Raw genomic sequence first — 21892 nt, 5'->3', positions numbered from 1 at the left:
GTCAGTGAGCTGCAGACTCAGGCAGGGCTGAGGCTGAAGTGGCAGAGACCCGACCTGGGGAGGAGGCAGTGCCCAGGAAAGAGTGTCTGGTCTCTGCTGAAAAACTCATAGCTGAGTCTGATCTGGCAAAACCCATTGAGGGCGGTGGAGTTGGTGGTGCTCGTGGGAACTTCTCCTTACGTATTTTAAACTCAGAAAGTCATAGAAAGGTTTTTCATTTTCCCTTCTCCTGCATTCATATTCCTCTAAGACTAGTGTAGGAACGAGGAAGTGGGGGTTATCACATACGAGGAAGAAAACAAAAAACACTGAATACAAAGACAGAGAACAGAAAGTGGAGAAGTGGGAAGATCACAGCCGTGGGAAAAAGTGGGAAGATCACTGTAGCAAAGTGACTTTACGAGAGCTCTCTGAAACTTTCTGAGGTTAAAACCCTGGAAAGCTAAATTCTGGAACAAGATGTAATTAAAGGTTGATCTTATATCAATTGTTACCAATTTATCATGTATACAAATCAAATATGATTGCTATTTATTCAGCCTTTTCAAGGGTACTGTGACGAAAGTGAAAAATTGGCTTGCTCAAGATGTTGGCCACTCAAATTCTGCTCTTGCCCCAGGCCTTACATTTCTTCAACTGTGATTTCTCCTACTAACAGGGAGTTGAGACAATTAATCTTCCTCTCAGGCACCCGGATTAGCTCTAGGTCTGGGGGGTGATTCTGACATTTTTCAGAGTTCATGGCCCTTCTGTCCAACAAAGGCATCAATCTTGATGGTCACTATCAAATTCTGATGCTCCCAAGTCCAAACTTCTCCATTCCTTATGTCCGGGCGCTCAGGATTATGTAGATTTTTAATCATTAAATTAGTGAACGATTTTACTGTTTTATGTATTTTAAGCATTTAGTTAATTAATTAATTTTAATTTGCTAACCACATCAAATAGCTTATATCTTAACTTGCTTCGGAAATAAAAATGTCAAAAATGTATTTATCCTAATGTGAACTCCCCTTTGAAACACTTCTCCTTTATCTTTCCTCTCTGTGACTCCTTCATTTACATCTTTTAAATATCTAAAAATATTCCATGTTGATTTATAATATTAGGGGCGTCCTGGAGAACACTGCTTAAAACTGTGAAATACTAAAATTTGTAAAACTGCTATGTTGGGTAAGTGATCAGTTACTTCTGTTAGAAATTGTTAGTGATCATAAAAGAAATTACTACATACAATTTTATATAGTGTTTGTGTGTATATGATTATGTATATAGCTATGTCTACATATCTATCATTCGGTCCCTAATCTATAAGTATATCAAACATTCATTCCAGATCCTTCATATATAAGTACATACATTTTTATCAGTGTACACGACATCACAGTCAATATTTTTAAGCCCAGTAGCTCTTACACATCTTAAGATGTTTCATTACTAAGATAGGAATATTTCTAATTAGATAAATTTCTGGTAATACATCTACACTGTCCCGGCAGCCATGTAAAAAATTAAACACAGTAGGTGGCCTGAAATAAAATCAACATTTAAAGTTTATCATATACACTAAGCATCAGACGTGTCTTGAAAAAATAATTAAAAGAATAAAATCAAGTCACATGGCACTTACTGGTGTAGGTGAGCTGAAAGCCTTGGTCAGTGTCAGATCCGTTGGTGTTGAACTCCAGCCACAGGTGGTTGGACGTGCTGTTCAGAGTCAGCCCCATGAGCTCGTTTTTAGTGAAGGTTCCCAGCAGACGGGAGGAACTATCTTTCCCATCGTACACCTGGTGGAAAAATTCACAGCATGAGCTCTCTGCTCTCAAATTGTATTCTTCTGTTAGCAGTTTCAACAAGAAATTCATGCCTTCCAAAATGTGGTTTTATATATTACCCCCAAAGTTAAACATTTAGAGAAAGATAAATGGATGACTTAGTGCTAAAAAATGATTTTTCCTAAGGTTTTATCTTTACCACTAATACCGACCAACTGTTCCATTTCTGTTCATATCATTTTACCCTCATCACTGGGACAGTTCTTTCGGTGTTCATTTAAAATCAAATAAATATATTTTTTGCATTTCCAGGTTCTATTATCTACGTTTTTACGGTCTTCTTGGTAGTTCAGTTATAGAGGTGGGAAGGATTTATCGTGCGTTAGTCCCGAATATCCTCTCTGAACGATCCATGGGGTAGCAGAACATCCCCTTCCCCTCTGTTCCCGTCTGTCTGAAGGCTCCAAGGACAGCAGCCCGTGCTGAGAGCCTGTCACATTTCAGTCTGTACACCTGGGGTGACTTTTGTCTTGAATTTGCTGTAGTAATAAAGAGAATCCCATCATGCAGTGATAATAAGAAGTGTCGTCTTTCTCTAAAACACTCTGTCTCTGACATTATGTTCCAAGTAGTTATAAAACTTGAGTGGTTTTAATAAGTACATGGAAGGCAGAGTGGATGGAGGTGAGGGGAGCAGAGTTTCAGTGATGAGTTCCCAGCTTTCAGGGAGACAGGTCCCGGGGTGGGGGCAGGTGGGAGCCTCCTATCCTGGCAGGGTCAAACCGTTGTGGGATACCCAGCTGTGTACTTCCCACGCGGCCCTGCAGTTCCCCTGATGGGAAGCACATGGACGCCAGGGTAGAATCCAGAGCTGAGGGTCCCTGCAACCCAGTGCCAGTAGATTAGTGCTGGGAACAGTTAAACTGCTGTTTCTCTCACTAGCAGGGAACCACCTTCTGAATAAGGTTTTTATGAAGTTTGAATACAAATGAATTTCACTGTGATGACAAACATCCAGTTTTTCTTGATTCAAGAAAGTACCTTAACTAAAAAAAAAGAAATCAGTTCTCAGTCACCTCTTCCAATATGTGTTCATTCCTCCTGTTTTTTATCTCTTCATTCAGATCCAGTTTTGCTTTTCTCTTATTATCTCTCTTCCCATCAATACGGAAAGCACATATGTTACTCAAGAGACTCACGCACACATACCCATAGCCATAAAGGAGAAATTGTGTCTTGAGAAGTTAATTTTGTAGGTATTTAATTTAAATTAGACAAGCACATGCTCATGGAATGGAATCAAAGCCCTGGACTTTCCTCACTAAAAGGGTGATGTCACCGGTTATTGTTAGAAATCCTTGTCTGGTTTACTATGAGGATTCATCAGACCTAGCAAAGGGTATAACATGGGGAGAGTAAATAATTTTAATCTGGAGGAATCTGCTTCAAAGGGAAAATGTTCAGGTGTCTGCAGGATTGCTAGAAATTTATGTTGTGATTCCTAGAAATTTATGGAGATCAAGGGCACAGGAAACTATTGCCCGTGATGTTCAGCCCCTGCTCAGTCCTGGAACCCTGACAACCAGGCAGCTACACTGGACCGTGGCTTCCTCAGGGCGACTTGACCCCAGGGCTTCAGCAGATCAGAGCGACTGTATCTTGCTCACGGGGCCTCAGACTTAGAGTTGCTAAAAATTAACAGTCAAATGCTGATTCTGGGATTGTCCAGAACAGTAATCCTGCTTTTTATCTTATTATCTTTTTTATTAAATCATAGCTGTGTACGTTGATGCAATCATGGGGTACAATGTACTGGTTTTATGTGCAACTTGAAACATTTTCATCCAACTGGTTAACATAGCCTTCATGGCATTTTCCTAGTTATTATGTTAAGACATTTATATTCTACACCCAGTAAATTTCACATGTACCCTTGTAAGATGCACCATAGGTGTGGTTCTGCCTTTTAAATCCTCACCTCCAACAATCAGAGCTGCACCCACAGCAGGTATCTCAGTATGAGAAGTTGCAAACACAAAGCATTATTGTCACCTCACTAAAGTTAAAATGTTGAATTCAGGTTCTGCTTCGATCATCAGTGAAGAGCCAGGCAGAGCTAAAGTCAGAAGACTTGATTTTTCATTCCAGGCTGTGTTACCTCCAAACATCTCCGAACTATATTTCCTTATCTATAAGAGGCTAGACTCAAAGAGTTTTCCAGTTATTAGGAAAAGCCTTCTGGAGTCATCCTTAAATTCAAGGCTATAGGTATTTGTATCACAACCCCCCTTCAGAGCATGGCACTCAGTGTCATGTGTGCTGAGGAACTTAGCCCAGTTAGCAGGTGACCACAGATTATCAGACATCACAAGGACCTTAGAGAGAGAATGCTGCAGGTCTGGGGAACGCTTCCCACCTTTTATAGAAACTATACCCAGAGCTTTGTTTCTATAATAATTTGTTTCCATAACAATCGCCTGTTAAATTCTATATTCCTTTCACAACATTTTCCCTGAGACCTTTGTTTCTCTTACATAATTTTTCCACATGAAGCAAGAAAACACCACGTTTATGTGTGTGTGGGGAGGTGTATCTGTAACATTTTAGCCTCTATAATTGAATCATTGTAAGTGTGAAGGAGCAATGTAAATAGCAGTCTGCTCAAAAATTAAGACAATTTCACCTGAAACATTTTTAACGGACACATTTATTAGCACATTCCACAAAATGTATGCTTTCAAAACTTTTAGCCCTTCTATGTGATGGACAGTTTCTCTGCAATTAATGTGTTAACCACGATTATTTTTTACTTTTGCTATAATCAACAAGCTTAAAATGCACACAATCACCAATGAACGTGGTTCCCTTCCTTCCATTCCGATATTTACCACCCGTATTTTATGCAATATCTCTAATCACTCACCTGCACCAGAGTATAGTTAAGAGTTATTTAAAATTTATCTTTTAAAGGTTCACTGACTTCTAAATTGAAGGTTATCAAATAATTCAGAAAATGCTTACTTACGACATAACTGATTTTCTTTTTAGATTGATAAGAATATGTGAGTTTCCTGCATGAAAAACGCTTCTTAATTACAGTCCTTCATACTGTTAGCTTGAGCTTTCAAAAGACTATCAAAATGAAAGAAAAACTGGAATAAAATCACGCTACCAAATCATGACCTTGAAACACAGTCAACCGTGGACTTGTGAGGAGGTGACCCATAAGCCTCTCCCGCCCTGTGCCTGTAACTTCTAATGAGGTCAGGGAGCCCAGTAGGGGCGGGTCCCAGTCTTTTAGGGAAAGGAAAATTTTTCCCTTTCATTAGCTATTTGCACATTCTCCTAATGCTCACAGCTTTAGGTGAGTTGACTCTGCTGAATCTGAACTGCATCATTGTGTGTGTCTATGTAGATATAAATATAACTGAAAAACCCAGAGGGAGTAAGAAGTGCCAGGTGTCCCTCTCATGCCAAGTGTCAGCTGTGGGACCCGTCAAATGGTTACCTTCTCATAGGAGCAGGAGGTGGTTTATAGCATCAACCTTTGTTGCTGAGAGCTGTTCTCTGTCAATGCCCTGAACCTAGGTTGCCCACTCCCCAGCCCCTAGACCCTGGAAGGTCCCTGAGTTTGGGGGAACTGTATCAGCAGCCTTAAAAATTAAGGGACATTTCCAGCTGGAGCTGGGATTTTATAATTTAAGGCAAGACCTGGCTGCTCCTGCAATCCCCAGAGAGCTGATATCACACCCTGGCTTCAGCTCATGAACCCTACTCTGTGTCCCAAAGACAATGGTAGGGTCTGCCTCTATCGTCACATCCCAAAGCTTTCAGCTTTAAGTGTTGTGACCACATTTAAAAATGGACAGTATTAAAACCAGGTATCCTCATAACACAGCCCACGGGCCACATGCAGCCCGCCTAGGACATTTATATGGCCCACCAGGTGTTTTTGCTGCTGCTGCCTGTCCTGCTTAGCAGCTGATTTGTCCCAGGGCCTGCAGTCTGGCCCGCCAATGGTCTGAGGGACAGTGAACTGGCCCCCTGTTTAAAAAGTTTGAGGACCCCTGATTAAGGCATTTATGTTCTATACTTGATAATCAAGAAAATGAGGTGAAAGCTATATTAGTTTGATGTAAGCACTCCAAATTGTATAAAGAAATCAATATATTGTACCCTACATATGCATAAATGTACTCATGAACTATGTGTATATGACCTAATGACAGAAAAAAAATAAAAATTGACAGTAAATCTCAAAAGAATTGGTTTGGGTGCCCTGCAAGTTTCAACAATTACTATTATGTACTAGATTTTTTTTGTTGTTGTTTGTTTGTTTTTTTGAGGCAGAGTTTCACTTTGTTGCCCTTGGTAGAGTGCCATGGCACCACACAGCTCACAGCAACCTCCAACTCCTGAGCTTAAGTGATTCTCTTGCCTCAGCCTCCCGAGTAGCTAGGACTACAGGCACCCGCCACAACACCTGCCAATTTTTTGGTTGCAATTTGGCCGGGGCTGGGTTTGAACCTGCCACCCTCGGTATACGGGGCTGGCGCCCTACTCACTGAGCCACAGGTGACGCCCTGTACTAGATTTTTTAGATTTAGCACAAATGCTAAAAACCTCCACATACATTATGGCATTTAATCCTCAAAACAGCTCCAAAAGGTGAATATCACTGCATACTGTTACACTTAAGGAAGCTAAGGATCAAAAGTGTTGAGTAACTTGCACAGGACACATGACAGATAAATGCTACATGTAGGATGCAGGCTAAGCTGTCTCAGAGTTCCCACATACTCTTTTAAGTGACACTTTGTTACACCCTCTCAGACCAATTGCGTAAGTAAATAGGCATAAATTACATAAATAAATCTAATAATACATGCGTAATTGTCATAGCTAGATGGTGTATCCCTAAAGAAGAAGAAATAGCATAGTCACGATATTAGAAAAGATTCTTTTTACCTTTAAAATATCTCCTTCAACCAGCTGAAAGCTGCGTGCTCTGAGATGGATCCCCTGGCCGGCCTCTGTTTCTATTTTATAGATACATTCGTGGTTATTATCATAATTGGATGGAAAATCTGGAGACAGTAATGTGCCTTCATTTCCTTTGACACTTGCTCCACATTCAGCTAAAATAAATAGGACATTAAAGAAAGAGTGTTCAAACGTGGAATAGCTGGTTTTAATAGATTTAAAACTTCATCATTATGACCGCCCTCTCTTCTCTCAATGTATGTCTGTTCATAAGTTTTTTTAAAAACAGGTTAGCGACTCCTTATTGTATTACCAACTAGAGAGAGAAGACATCCCATTTATCTCATTTTCAATATTTTCTTATTTCTCTTAATACAATGACGTCTTACTACATGGAAGCAGCATGCTGTCATCCAGAGAGTTCTAGAATCAGACTTTCCCCGAGCACCGGGGGATCTGGCTGTCTCGCTGGCTCGTGGCTTCACCTAGCCGTGCCTCTTTTCTGCTCATGAGATATCCTGACAGTCCCCATGTGCCTATTCTACTGTTGTGTTGCTGCAAATTTCCCCACATTCCTATTTTGTAGATCAGATTAATCTAATGACAGACAAATCTGCTAAGTTACCTTCTAGCACATTTGAGCCCTGAGCCCATCTGTTCACTCTCCATCTTGGGATGGAAGAGCATTTAATAGCAGTAAATCCACTGTGCTCTTTTTTTTTCTGATAAAAGACAATGGTGATTGACTTCTACTTTCACGTTTGTATGAGACAAAATACCTTTCATTAAGTTAAGAGTGAAATAAATGGAACTCTCCACCTCTTGTCAACCCAGAGGATGTCACTGAACTTTTCAGCACCTGCTTCACTATGAAAGTGAGCAGTTTAGGTCAACAACTCTTTCAGCTCTAAAATTCTATGAGTCTGAAATGATCACAAAATAATAAAGTTGTGTGCTTTCTCTTGCACTTTCTGTGTGTGTGTGTGTGTGTGTGTGTGTATGTAATATGTATTTGTGTGTGTGTATGGGGGGAGAGAGACAGAGACAGAGATAGAGAGAGAGAGAGAAGAGTCCTCTGTGGGGTGCTGCATTAACTACTTTAGTAGACATACTATGCGCTAAGCACAACAACTTTAAAAAATTTAACAAAATGCATATTGGTTTGAAGAATAATGATCACATTAGAAACTGAACATCAATAAAATATTATTTATGTGATGAGAGAGGGAGAGAAGAGATTTGCCGTGTTTGATTTTAGAGTGGGTTACTTAAGGTATGGTACAAGTTTTGCAGATAACTTCATCGGCAAGTGCCCATTGCCCCTGTCTGAAGGAAATTGCTAAAAGTCATGGAGGAGAGCACCTGGTGACCTGGCTTTGGATGAGGCAGGAGAGGAAGTCTTGAGAGAGAAGCACAGGCAATTGGTGACCTTACCAAAAGACTCTGGATTTTATAATAATTTAACATTTTTGGTATATATAAATAATTATATATTTACGTAATTATAGTAATGCCTACTTTAAAAAAAAAAAGTAAAACCTTTTTCAGGATAGAAAGGCATGTAGTATGTTTCTCATGGTCAGTCCTTGAGCGTTTAACCGTGGGCCAGGGCTGGGTGGTATGTGAGCAGCACTCTGGCTTTCCATGGACACAATTACACAGTCTCACTTGAAGAAAAATGGCTCATAAGATAAACACTGGTATGATTGTAAGTAAATCATTTCTAGGCGGAGGAAAATGTTCCGACAAATCTTTCTTATGGTTTCACTAACTGGAGTCATTGTGCTTGGTTCCCCCACCTTTGAAGATATTCAGTTCATTACATGGTGTGTGCAGCTGATGCTGCCTGGACACACAGCCCATCATGGGCCACATGTCCTCATGCTTAGTGCTGGGCAGCCGTGATGGGGATAATGACAGTGCTGGACTCTGGTCACCACCTGGGCATCAGGAGATGACCCTGGTCTCCTTCCGTGTCTGAAAGAGCCCTGAGGATACAAAGAGGCTTAGAGGTACTCAGGGGTAATTCAGAGAACAGGGTGGCGAGTCCACACATCTGGAGCCCAAAAGGGTGGGACGGTTGAAAGGTAGATTTAACTTGTCCTGATGAGGCTGATGTGTAAAGTGTAACGATGCTGTCAGGTGTCACACATTTTTCTGTTTTCTACATTCATTAACTTATTACTATTTGCAGTAACCCTACGTGACAGGTCAATAAGCCCCTTTGCAGATGGGGAGATTGAGGCACAGAACAGTGGACAAGCCGATGGGATTTCCCAAGATTGCACCACTGGGAAAGAACCCTCTGAATGTTTTAAGGCAACATTTTATGAATTGCTCTTTGATAAGCCATCAGTATTCTTTTTTGAGACATGACTTATAACTTAATTTTGTTTTCAAATTAAGAAATAATTTAATAATATCCAACAAAAATGGATAACAATGCAGCATTCAAATGAAAGATTAGAAGTAAGTCTAAGGGTCTGGGAGGTTCACTAATCCCTGGGACCATATCCCAGAGGAATTAATTACAGAAAATAAGATGCTGACACCACAAAGAGAGCAGGTGCTCAGAAAATTACAAATCTTAAGTGACCAAAATGTCAAAATTTCTTTGAACTTGATCTAATGTACCCATCCTAAATCACCCTTAGCAGAGCAATTAAAAGTTTCACTTCTAAAGTTCTTTCAATAATCAATTTAATATTAGGAGGAATGAATATAATTTTTCTTAATATGAATCATTTGCTCTTTTATAAAAAGGCTAGTGAAATTGTAATTAAAATTGGATTGTCATTTAGAGGTTTGCAATGGAACAAAACTAATTAAAATTAAATTAACGTAATGAAAAGGAGTCAATTGACTTTTCAGTTAATTTTTCTGTACAAAGGTATCTGCTGGTCAAGATAATGGTCTGAGTTTGCTTGGCTGCTAAGACAAAACACCGCAGACTAAAGGCTGAGTCAACAGACATTTATTTCCTGCAGATGTGGAGGCTGGGGAGTCCAACCTCTGTATCACTAACCTATGATCTGTATGAATCTGTGAAGACTCAATATCAAGAAAGGTCGGTTTATTTGGTATATGATTAATATATTATTTGATTATAGAACAGTAGATGAGAATATATAACCTCTCAATCTGCCTACTCCATATACTTAAACTGGATTCCATTCTACTGCTGGAGAGACGGGTCCACCTAAATAATATCCAGGTTCTGCAATGCCTCATATTTCACAGTGGTTTTTCTTAATATAATCAATGTACTGCCTTTGATTGTATGACTGCGTTTATGAAAATTTTGTGGACAGTGTTTGGAGTCTTTGAGGTCATTGTAAAATTGGGAAAACCATTAATATGCATTAATTTACAGATGTCTATGCTTTGGAAGCATTATTTGAAAACCAAGGAAATAACAGAAAACAGCTTGACTGAGAAGTAGAGACAGATGCATCTACCTTCTTTCTACTTTAATCTAAGCTTAGTGTGGCTTACAAAATAAATAAGAAAATGTTTCCCAGGGGCGGCGCCTGAGGCGTAAAGAAGTAGGGCGCCGGGCCCATATACCAGAGGCGGCAGGTTCAAACCTGGCCCAGGTCAAAAACAAACAAGCAAACAAACAAAAAATGTTTCCCATAGTAGAAGCCCATATTATTTAAAATGTGAAATCCTGTATTTATTCACAAAGAATATCTAATAATTACATGGAATGGTGCTATTTTAAACAATTTGTTATGCTATGAACCCTTATTTTTTAAATTTAATGGTATTATTGGATTAGCCTTTAAAAAATAACAAATTAAAATTTTAGATTTTAATATTGTTTCAAAATTTTAAACCAAAATTTAAAGAAATGTACATGAACTATAGATTGGTAGGCATACTAAAATGATATTTACATCAAATTGGTCAAAAGATTTAAAGCAAAATTTAGTTTATGTTAACTAAATTTAAACTAAAAAAATACAGGAAAAGTATTTTATTTTACTATTCTTCTCTGAAATATTGTAACCCACTAAAGAATTGAGGATCATAGTATTGATTTTTAAAATTTTGCCAAATGACTTTGTACTTTGTCTAAAAAAGAGTCAACGCAGTATTCGATAAAAGGGTAAAACCACTTTCATTCATTTTTTGAAAACTATTCTCATAAGATACTTGTGAATAGTTATTCTGGTGTATATATGCAGCTCTGTCTGGGAAAATTACCAATGTGCTTTCGTGACTTAAGCCCAGCGTGAGCAACTATTTCTTTAACTTACAAGTAGAAAAAAAATCTTAAATAATAAATATATAACGAAAATATAGAGGCACCACCAGAGAGGATTTGAGCGTTTCTGCTGGGATTTCACCCGATGGCTACACACGATATTCTTTCTATTACCCTAAATAAATAGGTAGAAAAAGCCCTAAAATGAATACATTCAAACAAAAAGATGATTTTTCTTTTACATAAGCAGAAAATAGTTCTGAGCTCCAAAGTTCACCAGAAATTCTATCTGAGACCAGACACGTCTGCAGAGAGGTACGTAGATGCTCCTGATCCAGTCAACATTCTTCAGATGCCACCTGAATCTTTGGTTTGGATGGATTTGCATCTTTCAGCTGTGGGCAAAATGTTTTTATTTCTATCATTTAAAGGAAAGAATATAGATGATTGAAGATTCAAATTTTTGAGATCAAAAGAGAAGCTTTTGAAGAAAGTAATTTTTATTGATTTGATAAGCAGAACCAGTGGCTGTCACAGGGGACCACACTTCCACTAATGGACAAAGAGTAGAAGGAGGTAACATAGCAAGGGAGATCAAAAAATAAAAATAATCAGCCAGGAAGAAAGAGGGTGAGCGCTGCTAATGGGGGAGCAGCCTGCGGGTGCGCCCAGGGTTGAATAAAGAGCTCTGGTGCTGGGGACCCAGAAGGCTCGTCTGCTGGAGCAGCGGTCCGTGGAGGGACAACCATGGAAACACACCAACAGGCTGGCCAGGACCACAGAGTCAGGGTTTAATTTGACTTATGTTAAAAACAATGTGTTTCTTTAGGAAAGAAAAAAGTAAAAGAATGCTCAACAAAGATTTTCAGTATTCATGAATTGTCACCGTTACTGAAGGAAACTCCCTATCTTGTTGAACTTAAGATACCAGGTGCTCTTCTTCCAGTCATACCATCTAACTGTCAGCATGAAGGTGCCGGGCTGTGAACATAAGTGCACAGAGACTGGCAAGTCCATGAACTTAACTGTCAGACCTTGTACGACACGAGATTTGCGTGAATGGTATGGAAAGCTACTGACAGGGTCTGTTAAAGCCCCACAAACTGACGAGTTTTCGGTTTGCATGGAACTTTCCGGCAGCAGCGGCCCCTGGCATCTGCCCCAGGCAGGGGGGACCCTCAGGGTATGTTGAGAGGCTGCTGGTGTCTAGGCAGGAGGAAGAAGGGAGGAGGGTGACTTGGGAGCCCCAGCATGCAGCATCCCTCAGAAGGAGGAACTGACCAGGTGTGGAGAATGGAGGATGAGAGGAAGACAGCATCCAGGTGGGCTCCTGGATTTTGGCATAATTATCCTGTCTATTTACAGGTATTCTGCAATCTGATGGACATCAGGAAAGTCAAGGAAACTGCGGGTGACATATAAAAGCCTGGAGAGAAAAGAGCCAACTCAAGGTCCCTGGGGCTGCTCCAGGATTTGTGGTTTAGGGCCAGCCTGCAGGCCGTCTGGCCGCTGTCACTGGCTCTGTTTCCTGGCAGAGGGCTCAGGTTCTGGGTGTTAATATTCCTATCTGCAGAATGGAGCTGACCATGGAAATGCTTCCTTCCCAGAGATGTCAGGATATACAAGATATTAATGTATATGAGGAGCCCAGAGCCTGGTCTATAGTTACAATAAATATTAACTGGTATTTCTAGATTCCTATTATTTCCTATTTTAGACAGCAGAGTGACAACATGAGTGTGAAGACAGTGACATTAGAGAAAACAGAGAGGCCTCTAATGGAGCGCCACACCCAACAGACCATTGATGCTCCACATCAAGGATGAGGCTTTGACTGCATTGACCGGGGAGCTTTCTCCGGATCCCACACTACCTCAGTCAGGAGCCTCCACCCTGGGGAAGAGATTCTAGGCAACTCAGAAACTCTTAACATCAGCTATCAAAGAGTGTATCTTTTCATTTCCCTGGAGATGGTATGCCAAATTTGCAACCAATTCTCAGAAATGGGAACCACTTTTTCAAGAGAAAATAAAATTGCAGAAATATATAGACACGTGCTTTGGAAAGAGATAAAGATGATTTGATTCATGTTTACCTGTTTAATTTTTTTATATGAAAGTCTTATTTGACTCTCTCTGGCTTATCAAAATCCCGAAAGACAGTATTGTCTGGAATCACAGACTATTGCTAAGTAATGCTGAGAAATGAAAGATCCTGTGGCATGGGAAACTCCAGGCAAAGTGAGCGTGTCAGGGCTCTCTGGTCCAGACGTGTGTCCTCAGACCTGTCTACCTGCCTCCAGCTTGTCCACTGCTGCAGATGGCTTTATGGACTCCCCACGGATTCACAGTGCTCAATATTGAGGGGCACCTCGGTTACCCTTTAATCTCCCTCTTCCCTCTACAATGACATTAGGCAGTTTCTGTGACTTTAAAGAGCAGTTTGTAGCCACCATATATGTTGAGCAATGTGGCTGAGTGGCAGGAAGGGGACCACTTCCCTGGGGCTGAGGACCAGTGGTTTATGAGAGGCTGAAAGGCCGCAGAGTGGCAGTGCCACACCCCGCTCACCCCACTGAGCCAGCATGCTCACCAGTACCTTATCTCAAAATACCAAAACGAAATTTCCTGTTCCTTGTTAGAATCACCTCTTGAATCCCTCAACAGCACACTGAGAAAAGCTAATTTAGCACTGAAATGCCAGTCATCCCACATTTCAGGAGTATGCAACAGACAACCCATCAAGAGTTCTCCTGACAAGAAAAACAAAGGTGCTATTTCAAATCGTCACCGCCGTTATACCAGGGAAAAGCACTGCTTTTAATCATCGTGACTGCCGGAGGTTGTGTCATTGCCGCTCGGATGCAGCTCTTACTGTCTTTTTGTTTCATTGCATGAGTATTTGTATGTACCATGTACATTTTGGCTTCTAGCTTTTGTCTTTTTGTTTAATATATGTATATGTGACACACACACTTAAAAATGTCTACTTCCCTTTCATAACTATGCTTGACACTTGCTGTAGTTTCAGTCTTCTACCACACAGTCTCAGAGCTGAAAGGTCTCATGGGCATCTCCACACTCCATGTCCTGCTGGCTGGGTGGTGTGTCCACTCCCCTGACCCTCACACTTCCTTCCTTGTCAAACCCTCGGCCTGTCTCCGTCCTGGGCCCTGCCCTGTCCCATGGATGAATGAAATGAAAGCGTGTGACCACCTACCCACACACCTTGGCAGAGGTGCGCTCCACACACGACGGCCTCCGCCCAGGCACGTAAGCTTGGTGGCACCTTCTAGGCGATATCCCGGGAAGCAGGAGAAGGTCAGAGCATCTCCAACGCCAAAGTGGAAGCCGATTCTCCGGCTGAAGGCAGGGACTCCAGGATCATCACACGACTCCAGGTCATACTCTAAGACGGAAGGACAGAAAATGTGGAGGGATTTAGTAAAATATGTTATTAAAATTACACATCTACATATATATATATATATACACAGTGCCAGAAAATGCATGTACATTTTTAAAAAGGAAACACTCTATTAAAATTATAATACTTAACATACACCAATAGCAAAGGACGAATCCAAGTCACATTTGACTTCTGCAATTACAAGAGGTGCTCAGAGGGGCTGCCCTCGGGATTCAGAGGCTCTGACCACGGCAGACCACTGCTTGAGTGACAATGACCAAGTGCCCACCTGTGTCTCTGCATGTGTTTCAGTCTCCACCCAAGGTGCCCCCAGCGCAGCCAGCTGTCCACAATGCACGGCGCCCTGTGAGGTCTCCCATAGCAGAAGTCAGTGGATGTGAAGTTGGGAGGACTTGGGGAAACTCAACTGAACCTCTTCATCATACGTGGTCCCACCAATTCTCCCTGCTGGAAGCTGTCTCACCGTTTTCTTTGACAGTGGTATTCATTTGATTAACACCATCTTTTGAGTGAACATTACATTATATACTCAGTACTAGAGCAATTCCATACAACTTCGAGTAGTAATGCATAGACGATAGCCCCTAAGCTGTGTAGACCTTTATTCTGGTGCCCTGGAGTTTACACACATACACATAAAAGTCTATATTTATATTTGTCTTCCTAGATGCAGTCGGACTGTGGTGTGCAGTGTTTGCCTTGGTACTATTTGCTTTCTTCTGACACAGGACAAGGGTTTGGGTGTTTTTTTAAAAACAGGCACATAAGAATTGTACTTCCCAGAGGCTGGGAACAGTGTGTGTGGGTGATGAAGAGAGGTTGGTTAATGGGTACAAATGCATAGTTAGATGGAAGGAGTAAGTCCCACTGTCCACGGCAGAGGGAGATGAGTACAGTTAGCAACATGCATCGTGTATTTCAAAAAGGAGAAGAGACTGAAAATGTTTCCCTCTGAAAGAAATGATGAGTGTTTGAGCTGATAAATATCCCAGATGCCCTGATTGGATAATAATGCATCGTATGCCTGTATCAGAAGACCTCATGCACCCTGTTAATATGTAAAAATAGTAGGTACCAGGAAAAAACCAGACATGTAACGTATTAAAATGGGATCCATTTCAAAACTCAGTTTCATAATACAGAAATATTTCACTGATACTTCTGGTCGCTATAATCAGTTACAAGCCCTTCCCAAATGTGCCTTCTGACTCCTCAACATAGACAGGAGAAAAAAGCAACGTCCAAAGGCTGTGCTGGTGGAAAGCGCACCCCAGCTGACTTCACCTCAAAAATATTCCTCCGGGGGAACAATGGAGTTTTTCTTTGCCAATGTGCAATCTATAAATCATACTTTATTGAAATTTGGTAGAAAATATTTTTTATTCTACTAGAAATTTCTATTAACTAGTCAAGAAGAAGGTGCTAACTACAGGGGAAAAAAGAAGGAAAAGGTAAAGGACTAAGGGCTGGTAGATTGCTACGTCCGGGAGCACGGTCCGAGTGCAGCACCGACGACCCCGGGTCCGAGTGCAGCACCGACGACCCCGGGTCCGAGTGCAGCACCGACGACCCCGGGTCCGAGTGCAGCACCGAAGACCCTGGGTCAGAGTGCAGCACCCATGACCCCTCTCTGCACCCGCCTTACTCTCTAGACCTGACGCTTTCCTGCCGCAGAGTGTGGGTGTGCTTGCCCTCTGGCCGTCACTGGTCGCTGGGCCCAGTTATTACCTGGTTACTAAGTCCGTGTTTTGTCAGTGGGACCCAGGAGAGTGTGGGTGACTGCCTACGAGTTTAGCTCCCTCCATCTTGCTGTGCCACCAGTCTGCAGTGCTGCATTTAGTCAAATATTATTGAGAGGTAGTCTCTGTGCCCAGGAAAATATTACCAGGGTTGGAGTGGGGGGAAGCCTTCAGAGGGGATATTGAAAGATCAATCAAGATGAGCCCTGCTGGCAAAGAGTTGATTGTTCTATGCGTTGGTGTTGCTGGGGGCTTCACTGGTTTCCCTCTGTGTGGATTTTATGATTCTGGATTTTTGTGCATCTCAAAGCTTTCATTCACTTCCACTTCAATTTCAGGGCTGTGGCCATAGTGACCACCTCGTGCACCCCTAACTTTTGCTGCACCTCCTTCTGCGGAGAGCTCACGCCTACTGGTCTCTGTTTGCGACCCAGCCTGGGCATGGCAGGTGCCTGCCCGGCAACTCCATGTTTATCTGCATCTTTTCCCTTGTCTTGCTTCATTTTTTTCTCCTGCCTCCCCCTCCACGATCATCCTGCTGGAATACAGGTTCCTTGGGGGCAGGTGTTTTGTCCATTTGCTACTATGTCAGTCAACATTCTCCGGGTCAATAAAATATAATTAGAGAATGAGAAAGCTCTTTCTATCCACAGAGCTGATGCTTCCACAGTGGAGGGAGGCACAGTGTTCTCAGTTGAAAATTCATGGCATCATGTAAGGAACAAATACCAAAAAATAATCTCAGAAAAATTACATAATTTGGTATAATTTTTTTCATTTTTTAGGCAGAATCTCATTTTGTCACCCTCAGTAAAGAGCTGTGGCATCTTAGCTCACCACAGTCCCCAACTCTTGGGTTTGAGTGATTCTCTTGCCTCAGCCTCCTGAGTAGCTGGGACTATAGGCACCTGCTATAATACCCAGCTACTTTTTAGAGACAGAGTCTTTCTCTGGCTCAGGCTGGTCTCGAACCTTTGAGGTCCAGCAATCCACCCACTTGGCCTCCCAGAGTGCTGGGATTATAGGTGTGAGGCCCCATGCCTGGCAATATAAAAATGTTGTTATAGGAAAATATAGATGAAAAAACAATCTGCTTAGGGGAGAGAGGGAATGAGTGCCTGTGAGAGGCTGTATCTGACCTACACGAGAGGAGATTTGCCTGGTGAAGAGGAAGGAAAGGGCCTTGGGTGGAGAGGGAGCCACGTGTGCAAGGCAGGGAGTTGTGCAAGGTCTCATGTTTTGACAGGAAGGACTGAAGAGGAAGCTTGGAGTATCCACTGTGCCTAGTGATCAGTTCCAGACCCCCGTGCAGAGCCGGGCCACACAGCTTTATCTGAACATACTGGAATATGGGGCTGTTTCTCTACAGTATTACTATTAACATTTGCAGGGATACTGACTAGGAAATGCAACCAGGAAATACTGCTATAATAAACTCTCCTAGGAAATATTGAAATATACTGATTTAACAGGGAAAAACACAGATAGAAAAAGAATGCCTCTGTGAACAAAGGACAGAAAAGGCCCCACATGGGTAGATGCTTCATTTGTACAATAAAGTTGCCACTCATTTGGATACTTAAAAAATAAACTTGTTTGTATCAGTGTGACTGGCAGCTGTTTGTAGCCCACTTTCAAGGCAAAGATGCTTCCAAATAAGATTGTTCATCTAGTACATCCAAAGAAACGTCTGCTTTAAAGTGAGCTTTGCAATCAAAGGTGTGTTCTTCTGCTTTTAAAAAGACAGTCTGGGGTGGTGCCTGTGGCTCAAAGGAGTAGGGTGCCAGCCCTATATACTGGAGGTGGTGGGTTCAAATCCAGCTCTGGCCAAAAAAATAAAAAGACAGTCTGTGCTCATGTGGAACCAAGATGAAAGTGACTTTTTTCTGCAAGCTTTTATAGTATTTTTCTATTGGTTATGAGTAAATAAACCATTCTAAATATTCACAAACTATTACCACTTTATATTTGACTCCCACAAATACTTGTAAACTCTCCTAAACAGCTTGGAAACTCCCCCTAATAAACCGTAGTTACAGTTGGGGCTTCCTTGTTCAGCTATGTGTGAAACAGGAAAGCAGCTCCAGAGTTCCCCTGAAACTTTTGATAATTGCTAGGGCTGGAATGTGTCGTCCCAATTCATGTGCTGGAAATAGGATCCCCAGCGCAAGAGAAGTGAGGAGGGGCTTTCTGGGGAGTGTGTAGGCTGGGAGGGCTCCACACTCGTGAGTGGATCACTGATACTCTGAAAGGGCTTCTCCTCTCCCGCCGTGTGAGGCCAGGGTGAGAAGGCACTCCACAGAAGCCAGCACATTGATCTTGGACTTCCCAGCTTCCAGAGCTGCAATAAATAACAGTCTATCCTTTATAAATTACCCAGTCTCAGGTACTTTGTTACAGCAGTGCAAACAAAGACAGAGGTAATCGAAAGACTTATTATCAGCCTTGCACCAAGAGCACTAGAGTAAGAAACAGATGGGCTGAAAGGAATGGAGTTTGCCCAGACAGAGCGGAAACACCACAGAACAGATCCACAGACTCCTTTCCCGGCCATTGTCATTCTTTGGAGTATTCTATTTAAATTTATTTTGGATCATGATGAAAGTAGAAACAGAGGAGTATTAACAGTCTCATAGTGATGCTAATTGATATACACCAGGGGAAAATGCACACACAGAGGGATTTAGGTATTAGTGTCAGGAAGATTTAAGTCTTTGATATACAAAGTGGGCAGTTTCATGATTACCCGTGAATGCAGCAGGTTTCCAAGAAATCAAGTAGTCTGAGCCAGTCCTGAAAGCTCCACTTGGCAGTGAAATACCAAGAAAAATCAGCAAAGTCAGGTTAAAATAAATGGCAACTGGGCAGCATTAAAGGGAATGTATAATAGATCAGAACATCTTAAAATCCCTAAGAAATGTTTTTCTTTAAGGTAATGTTTCACTGTATATAATGTTAAGGATCATGAAGCAGTTAGTGGGAAATTACTAAGTTCCGATTAGAGTTATCTATTGAACAGCTTGGGTGTAACGGCTCCAGTGCACCTATATACAGATTTATCTTCAACAAATATATTAGAAAGGTTTTTTTGAGATTTGCAATAATTTGAGAAAGCACACAGATGAACCACATAGTCTATAAGTATTGAAAAAAAATTGAAAAGCTAGGTATGTCTTGATGGCACAAAGTATATTTAGATACTAGTCTAGGCTATTGGCAGTTAAATTTTTGAGGAGTCAGAATTTAAACTCAGATTTTTCTACCTCACAAGGGTTGCTGCCAACATCCCTACATTGTTCAAAGGACAATGGTAGTGTAAGATATTGGAATAGAAAAGAAACCCTTCCGTCACAATTCTTTAGTTTTAGTTCAGGAGGGATAAATGTTCAAATACCGCAACAAATAATCCCATGAGTGACATCAAAAGTTAGTAAGGAATTTATGGGATCTTAAGTAGAAGAAATCACATGTGATTTTGGTACTCAGTGACCATTTTACGGAAATTACATTAGATTTGGGAGGAGAGAAACACTTTTTCCTGACCATCATATACACACACATATGCATATTAATGTAATTATTCACACCCATTAATAATTTATAGAAGTCAGTCCCTTTGTGTCGCTGGGGGTAGCAGAGAATGTTGATATTGAAGACACTGGAGAAGTTCTAACCATTATATGTTCATTGAAAACTGTTTATGTGACCAAATTTATCCTGCACAGGCTTGACCAGTTTTTTAATGTGTGTGTAACTTTTATCTCATCTGCAAAAAACAACAAAAAAAATTAGTACCTATGTCACACAGAGCCATATAAATAAAAAAAACTTAACCAGTATGAATGTCTGATGCAGCATAAACCCTGCGCAAATGTGCAATTAAAGATGAGACTCTGACAGTGGAGCCCGGCCTTGTCACTGTGCGTCAGTAAATCACCTAGAAGCTCCTCCCCCATCGTATGTGCCACACATGTTCAGTCACTCAGAGAAAGGGCAGTGTTATTGCCAGAGGAGGGAAACATCAAAAGGACCAACATACCTGAAAATGTGATATTGAAGCCCTCATAGGAGATGGAAAAGTCTGATATAAATCGGAGCTGAGCAGTGAAGTTTCCAAATAAACCTGCCTTAATAGTATGAGGCAAGACCGACCCAGTGAGCCTGGCAACGGGCTCGGAGAAACTTCCGTCCTCTGTGATCAGCAAATAGTCATGGGAGCTCTCCAGGTGAAAGGTGTGAAAGATCATCTGAACCCCTGAGAAATGGGGGGTGGGGTGGGGGAGAGGGAGAGACAGAGAGATAGAAAGGGGACAGAGACAGAGAGGAAAGAGAGACAGACAGAGAGACAGAGGCAGAGAGAAACAGAGAGAGAGATGGAGAGATAGAGAGGGGACAGAGACAGAGGGAAAGAGAGAAAAAGAGAAACAGAGAGAGACAAAGACAGAGAGATACAGAGAAAGACAGGGGACAGAGACAGAGAGAAAGACAGAGAGAGATAGAGAGAGACGGGGGGACAGAGACACAGAGAGAGATCAAGAGTGAAGAGAGAAGTGAGAGATGAGACAGAGGAGATGAGGAGGGGGCAGAGAGAGAGAGATCGGTAGAATTAGTAGTTGCTGAAAATAGTTTCTTCTGGGCCTAGAGACATCAAAGTCTTGAATCAAAACATTAAACTGTTATCTCATTATTTAAATCCAACTTTGAAGTTTAAGAGAGTGGCTTTAGAAATGAAGAAGGGAGGATAGATAACAAAAAGATAAACACTTATGTGTACCTGAGCACTGACATGGAGCTAGGTGTAGGTAGGTAGGGGGGTAGGTGTAGATACAGGTGCAGGTGAAAATGCGAGTGTAGGTGCAGATGTGGGTACAGGTATGGATGAGACTGGAGGTGTGGATGCAGGTGCAGGTGTAGATGCAGGTCTGGATGTAGGTGCAGGTGTGGATGAGGCTGCAGGTGTGGATGCAGGTGCAGGTGTGGATGTAGGTGCAGGTGTAGATGCAGATGCAGGTGTGGATGAGGGTGCAGGTGTGGATGCAGGTGCAGGTGTAGATGCAGATGCAGGTGTGGATGAGGGTTCAGGTGTGGATGCAGGTGCAGGTCTGGATGTAGGTGCAGGTCTGGATGTAGGTGCAGGTGTGGATGAGGTTGCAGGTGTGGATGCAGGTGCAGGTGTAGATGGAGGAGCAGGTGTGGATGAAGGTGCAGGTGTGGATGCCGGTTCATGTGTGGATGAGGTTGCAGGTGTGGATGAGGTTGCAGGTGTGGATGCAGGTGCAGGTGTAGATGCAGATGCAGGTGTGGATGCAGGTGCAGGTGTGGATGCAGATGCAGGTGTAGATGCAGGTGCAGGTGTGGATGAGGTTGCAGGTGTGGATGCAGGTGCAGGTGTGGATGCAGGTGCAAGTATAGATTCAGGTGCAGGTGTATGCAGGAGCAGATGTGGATGCAGATGCAGGTGTAGATGCAGGTGCAGGTGTGGATGAGGTTGCAGGTGTGGATGCAGGTGCAGGTGTAGATGCAGGTGCAGGTGTGGATGCAGATGTAGGTGTGGATGCAGGTGCAGGTGTGGATGCAGGTGCAGGTATAGATTGAGGTGCAGGTGTGGATGCAGGTGCAGGTGTATGCAGGAGCAGGTGTGGATGCAGATGCAGGTGTGGATGCAGGTGCAGGTGTAGATACAGTTGCAGGTGTGGATGCAGGAGCAGGTGGGAATGCGGGTGCAGGTGTAGATGCAGGTGCAGGTGTGGATGCAG

General features: G+C 42.1%; 1 protein-coding gene across 1 annotated transcript in view; it reads right to left on the bottom strand.

Moving 5' to 3' along the window:
- The window catches only part of CSMD1 (CUB and Sushi multiple domains 1), a 1810668-nt gene that overhangs the window by 334919 nt on the left and 1453857 nt on the right, over window positions 1–21892 (bottom strand). The window contains exons 20-23 of the mRNA XM_023517585.1: window positions 20176–20391; window positions 14188–14376; window positions 6744–6913; window positions 1631–1787 (exon numbers count right to left, since the gene is read on the bottom strand). Coding sequence (XP_023373353.1) covers window positions 1631–1787; window positions 6744–6913; window positions 14188–14376; window positions 20176–20391 — 732 coding nt within the window. The remainder of the gene's footprint in view (window positions 1–1630; window positions 1788–6743; window positions 6914–14187; window positions 14377–20175; window positions 20392–21892) is intronic.

This window comes from Otolemur garnettii, unplaced genomic scaffold (assembly GCF_000181295.1).
Source record: "Otolemur garnettii isolate 467f Iridium unplaced genomic scaffold, OtoGar3 scaffold00114, whole genome shotgun sequence".
In the NCBI taxonomy this organism is placed as follows: Eukaryota; Metazoa; Chordata; class Mammalia; order Primates; family Galagidae; genus Otolemur; species Otolemur garnettii.
The sequence above is the reverse complement of the archived record's forward strand: the minus strand, read 5'-3'. Positions and strand labels throughout refer to the sequence as shown.